Raw genomic sequence first — 6000 nt, 5'->3', positions numbered from 1 at the left:
AACCTGAGCACTATAACCGTTACTGATTCTGGCCACAGCACAATAACATAAAGCACAAACCTATTAACAGTAGGGAATCCTCCTGCACAGAAGTGGGTTTGAAACATAGCGAGGGATATATTACACTCTTATATGTAGACAACTAAATGCACTATTTAGTTGAAGACAATACTATGGTTTCATCTTTCATAAAATCTACCTTCCAAAAAGAGTGGGGCTTGCGTAGAAGAAGATGCTTTTGGTGTAGATCATCCACTTACCTTGCTGCAGTTGGTTCAGTTGAAAAGCAGAGGGGGGCATTATACCAAGTATTATGCACTGGTATCTAACAGCTGGTAATGTTGACCTTGTGTGACCCAAAACCAGGTCCTAAAAGGTTACTGATTTTGTAAGAAACAGTCAAGTTATTAAGGACGCAGTACTCTTAGACAGTTGTTAGTCCCTTGCAATAATGTGAAAGATACCATTTACTCAGTCTAAGATCCAGTTGGCATGACCATGGCAGCTGTACAAAATAGATATATAAAGGAGCAGTAGCAACAGCTGATAAACAGATTGAGACAGTCCAGCCAGAACTTGTATCATCTGCCAGGAGCAAACACCTGATAGTTGGACAGCCCCTTCATGCCCCTGGTGTATGAAACCGATGAATGAAGATGGCAGTTTGGATGAACACTGTAGAGTGTCTACTAAGGAACTTTGCTCTCTCCAAGATATTATCCTGAAGTGTGTCAATTCTTGAGAAATTTTTGCAGATGCCCTGCAACACACACACAATTTAGGCAAACTAGTTGAAATGATTAATACTGGTATTATTAAAATAGTAATATTGAAGGCCTTTGTTGCTTTAAAATTTGTACCAATTCATCTGTTTATTCATTGCAGAAGTGTGGTGATTTTGTTATATTTCAAGTATGTATTGAGTTAGATGTAGATACTTGCTCAAGTAAATGTGAAATAGCTGTTTGTTTTTATTCCTGCCCAGGAAAAGTTGTCACAATCCAGTTTCTGGAATGTGGGATCTGACTTTGAATTGAATATATGCTCTAGGAAAATCACATTAAAATAAAATAAGATAAGATAAAAATAGAAATAATTAAACACAGAAAACTTTTATTCAGGTCAAGTTTGCAATTCTGTTAAAACTTGTTAAGCAATATAGCACCTAAAGGCTACAACTCCACTAACTTTGCATTGAAAGCAGTACTTAAATAGCAGAGAGTTGAGTGAAAGATGCAGAGGAGGTCCTGCCTATTTGTCCAGTGCCTGAAACTGGCAATTTCTGCTGCCAGCCTTTTTGTACTTCTTCTCCAAGGTGCAGCTGTGCTTCAGGTCTTTTGCACAGGAGAACAATCCAGTGGGCACTTTTGCCTCTTCGCGTCCAAGAGGACGATCTGTCTTGCTGAATATTTAATTCCATTGTATCCTATGAGCAGTACCCGTAACAAGTATGATTTACATTTTGTTTATATTTTCTTGAATGTAGTTCCTGTGTTTTTCACATTCAGAGGTACAATAAAATATACTTTTGAAAATCAGTATGCCTCCATTTGAATCTAGACGAATCATTTTAATAAGCTCATTTTATTCTCTATGCCGATCCAAGGGTGACGTAACCTTCACTGCCTTGGGCCCATTGGCGAAGCTTAAAGGTGCACATTTTACGGGCATCTTCCAGGAAACCCAAGTATTTATTTACATAAATATATTAAACAAATCACATGAAACGTATTCATGATTATCAACCAGTATTTTAAATGAAAATTTTCTAGTTTTTCCTTCTTATAACCAAAATCTGGTTATAAAATGCTAAACAGAACTGAAGAAATTCTTGAAATTTCCTAATCAATAAATAAACTTCCTATTAATGATATACAGTATTTAAAGGATCGCGAAGTGCTAAGACTTCAGCATATATTTCCTGCAATTAATATCCTGAGATGAGGTTCAAGCAGATTACATTTTTCAGGCGTGAGATTCAGTTATTCTAGCCCTGAATGAAATCATTCCCTCAGCATGTATGTGAGTGACATGTGCGCGCGCGCGCGCGCGCACACACACACACACACACACACACATTAATCCAAGTGGCTACACTTTAAACATTTTAATGCCACATTCCTAATTAATACTTTAAAGAGCTGTGAAAATTACATTGAAAAGATACATTGGCATCAGCATTCAAAAATTTCCATATTCTAAAGAAAGGCACTGCTTACAGGATCTCTATATACAGTACATTTTACATTGCATAGATTGTCACAAACGTAAGCAACCCCCACAGAGAAATGATGTACAAGTGACCAAGTAAAGTGATTTTGCAGCACACATTGCTCTCAGGTACCTGCCTGTAAGGAAGGATTATTTGCAAAACACTCCATTCAAATGGCAGCAGTTTGTAGTTCCTAATATTACAAAAAAACACCTTTTCAGAGGAGTGTTTTCTGGTCAAATAACTGCAAATCAAAGCGTACCCAAACTTCCCCTGTTGGTACCTCATGCAGCAGTAAATGTTTAGTTGTAGGTCCCTTGTTTTCTTGCTCTGTTCTGATTTTGGCTACTGGAACTTCAGTGCGGCCCAAAAAATCTGTTTAACAACAACACATAAAACATACTCAAATCTGTGTTAAATAATGAAGGCTGCAATCCAATGCACACTAATTTGAGAGTAAACTCAAAGAGAGCTACAGCTTAAGCTTGTATTATGCATTTACTCAGAAGTAAGTGTGAAGTGGCTAAATGAGGAGGAAATGAAGTCTGAGTCACATGCGATAAGGAATGGAGAAGCATAATAGCATGTTCAGATGGCTGCCCTGGAATGCATTCTCAGAACAGAAGTTCAGGGTGAAAAGCGCTTCCCCCCCTGACATGAAATAGAATATACAGTTGAGGATTCAGTCTAGAAACTGACATATGAAACGTGTTTAAAGCAGGCTGCTGCTTCAAATACAGTATCAAACTCTCTTGGCAATGCATTTGTTCATCTTTAGTTCCCTAACAGACAAAATGCAACAAAAATGGGAACCCCCAAAAATGAACTGGAAGGAGGAGCAAAAAGAAGTGGGCAAAGAACCTCAACACAGTTGATGATGGGATCCTTCTTGCTTGGGACACAGTAAACAAACATGGTCAGAGTCAGGGAATAAAGATCCGTTTGTTGAAAATGGGGTGTATTTATAATGCACCGGAGCAACAAATGAATGGTACAGATGGACTTGGCAGTGAGCACCTCTCTTCTTTCCCAAATAGCTCTATTTAGGTGTAGAGTACACAACAAACACCCTAAATGGGGCCACTGGGTAGTCAGAACTGATACGTTTGTGCTTAAGCTCCAGCCCATGCCATACCAGCTCCTAGTCATTAACAAGGGACAAATAATGATCTCTCTCGCAGACAAACTGCAGCACCTACCATCGGGTGAGAACTGATCCCTGTCAAACATGGTGAGACACAGAACATCTTGATATAGATCCTTGATGAAGAATTGGCAGTTAAAGTTCCATTTTGGGTTCAAAGTGTCTGGCAGTGCTCTTGTTGTGTAGCTTTGAGACCCCAGGCTGATTTCACAGTATGGGTTGCTCTTCCCTTAACATAAAACAGAAGTGTACACATTAACGTTTAAAATGAATAATGTAGGCAAATCGGAGCAGAGTTAAGGACACTATTTTCATAAGAGGGTAAAAAAAAAAGTTGTGTTTAAATTGCTCTGATTGGATTCAAGGTTGCATTAAAGCGGTTGGAAGCCCTGGTGCAGTTCTCAAGACAGTCCCGAAAAAGCATTCCTGAAACAAGGTGCCACAGATTAAATCCTGTAGGGTCTTAAAAGGCTATCAAATTTATTATGGCATAAACTTTGTCTGACAACAAAAAATAAAATAGTTGGAGCATGTGCAATTTTACAACTCCCAAGGCAAAACACAATAACATTTTACCAAACTTGACAACAACAATAATAATAATAATACTCTGAACATGCTCATATTCACATTTAAAACTCACATTGTTTTTGTTCACTTCCTGCCTTGGGCTAGGCATCAACTCTCAGCCTAACCTACTTCATGCAGCTGTCATGAAGATAGAGGAGGAGGTGTTAAATGGCTGGAAAAAGGGATTTAGTGCTCGTATCATAGGCATAAAATCTTTTTTTTTTGGGGGGGGGGGGGAGATTTTTAATTTCAAGTAACAAAACTTATCCACACCAGGAAAGCAGAGCTTTGTAGTTGTACAGAAAAGAAAGAAAAATGGTGGCTGATGGTTGTAGTTTTAGACAGCCCTCCAAAGGCAATTCAATCAAAGTGTCCCTTCATAAGGTTCCATGAATTGGGTGGGTGAAAACCATGTTCAGTTGCCGTAACAAAGTCAATAAATGGATACCATATCATATAGAAGGTGTGAATCTACCCACCACCCTCCAAAAAAAATCAATATTCCTTTTGTTAAATGGTTTATTTGTCCATAAGCACCATGCCTCATACTTGTGAAATCCAGACTTTGAAAAGAATGGTCTCAAGTACTCTACTTACTTGATTTAAGTTTCTTCCAGAGATACTTGGCTGCTTCTGTTTTTTGTATTTGTACCTCTCTTATTTTTATTGCATAGTTTTGGCTTACTTGATTTTTTTTTTTTTTAAAAAAAAGAAGTCTGAAATGTTAGTCTGATTCCTTGCACATAAATTGCTTGGAATGTTGCCTGCAAATTAAGCTTCATAACTTACCTTTGAGAAGGGCTAGAGACTTAAAAAGCAAAACAAAACTCAAAGTTCCAAGTGTGGGCGCCCTGTTGGCGTGAGCCCTGAGGCCGTTGCTCCAATTGCACCATTAAAACCAGTCCCTGCTCTGATTCTAGGCTCAGGTTGTTTGCAATTCTATTTTTTTCATATTTCTCTTACTATATAAATACACAGGTTTTTCAGTTCCAGAAAATTGCTTGGCAACTACTTATTTGTAACACTAGACTCTCTACATATTAGTTTGCTGAACTTGAAATTATATCACCAAAGACAAACATCCGCCCCTAAATTATTACCATTAGGTTTGCACGCTTTTAATTCAGTTGCTTCAATCACATGCACCATCAAACGTCCTATTCCTGAACTCTTCTGTGACCGAGCTGAAAAACAAAACAAATTTACCACCAGTAAATTGCTTGGACGGAAAAAGAAAGCTGGCTGAGCAACATATGGAACAAAACACAAGGCACCTAAATTGGCATGTTTGCGCAGAAGCTAGATTACTGCAGCCAACTTGTGGTATCTGTTTGCATTAAGCACACATGCCAACTAGTTGCTTTGAAATCTCATTAAGTTTAGAAACTATCCTGGAGGAAGCAGGATCCACCTGTAATTTGTATAAATTTGCCTGGGCAAGGTAGAAGTGTAGACACATGAAACTTTCCATGTTCAGTTTCACCAACATTCCTTCATTGTGTAAACAGAATCCTTTCCACAGCACAACTGTCTTGCAACTCAAAACCCCTTCATGCCACTTGTAAAGCCAGAGGCTTATTTTAGGAATGTGCCCACGTGTCAAGAAGCCTGAAAATGTGATGTGGGAATAGGAATATGTGGCATTTAGATTCAGGCCAGGAGATGTCCCCAAGAAGCCCAGGAAGCGGGCTTGCATTCACACCAGAATCCAGTGGTGTCTGTGGTACAGCCTGTTCCTTCAAGTTCCCATCAACCAACGTTCAGCACCTTGGTAAGCCTTTTCATGTTTCTTCTTTTCCGTTTCAATATAATGTTCTGATGCTCCTTTAATTTTCTGGACCCAGGCAGTTCTGCGGAAGTGAGTATTATTTTATTTTAATTTTTTACAAAAATAAGAACCACAAAAACAAAGCGAGATGAACATTCTCTGAGCTCACCTTTCATTGATGTTGTCTGTTTTTAATGTGTATACTCTATCAATGTGGGAGATGTGGAAAACTGGCTCTTCACTGGAAGGGTCAGTCGGCAGTTTCACCAGGACTTCATTAAGAAAAACAGGCTGAAAGAAACACAG

At 38.6% G+C, this 6000-nt stretch overlaps 1 protein-coding gene and 1 long non-coding RNA gene across 8 annotated transcripts in view; one reads left to right on the top strand and one right to left on the bottom strand.

The window, feature by feature from the left end:
- Window positions 1-2092: 2092 nt before the first annotated feature.
- The window catches only part of ITSN2 (intersectin 2), a 75071-nt gene continuing 71163 nt past the window's right edge, over window positions 2093-6000 (bottom strand). For 6 of the 7 annotated variants that reach the window (XM_028721802.2, XM_028721803.2, XM_028721801.2 and 3 more), the window contains 5 exons: window positions 5864-5985; window positions 5694-5776; window positions 5027-5110; window positions 3412-3585; window positions 2093-2587 (listed from right to left, as the gene is read on the bottom strand). In XM_028721802.2, coding sequence (XP_028577635.2) covers window positions 2430-2587; window positions 3412-3585; window positions 5027-5110; window positions 5694-5776; window positions 5864-5985 — 621 coding nt within the window. In that variant the 3' untranslated portion in view covers window positions 2093-2429. Of the gene's footprint in view, window positions 2588-3411; window positions 3586-5026; window positions 5111-5693; window positions 5777-5863; window positions 5986-6000 lie in introns of those variants that run through there. The other variant, XM_028721808.2, reaches the window with a different exon arrangement.
- On the top strand, window positions 3580-4626 carry LOC144327348 (uncharacterized). The gene is made up of 2 exons (XR_013392438.1): window positions 3580-4247; window positions 4282-4626. It is a non-coding gene; the product is annotated as an uncharacterized LOC144327348 (long non-coding RNA).

This window comes from Podarcis muralis, chromosome 3 (genome assembly GCF_964188315.1).
Source record: "Podarcis muralis chromosome 3, rPodMur119.hap1.1, whole genome shotgun sequence".
In the NCBI taxonomy this organism is placed as follows: domain Eukaryota; kingdom Metazoa; phylum Chordata; class Lepidosauria; order Squamata; family Lacertidae; genus Podarcis; species Podarcis muralis.
The sequence above is the reverse complement of the archived record's forward strand: the minus strand, read 5'-3'. Positions and strand labels throughout refer to the sequence as shown.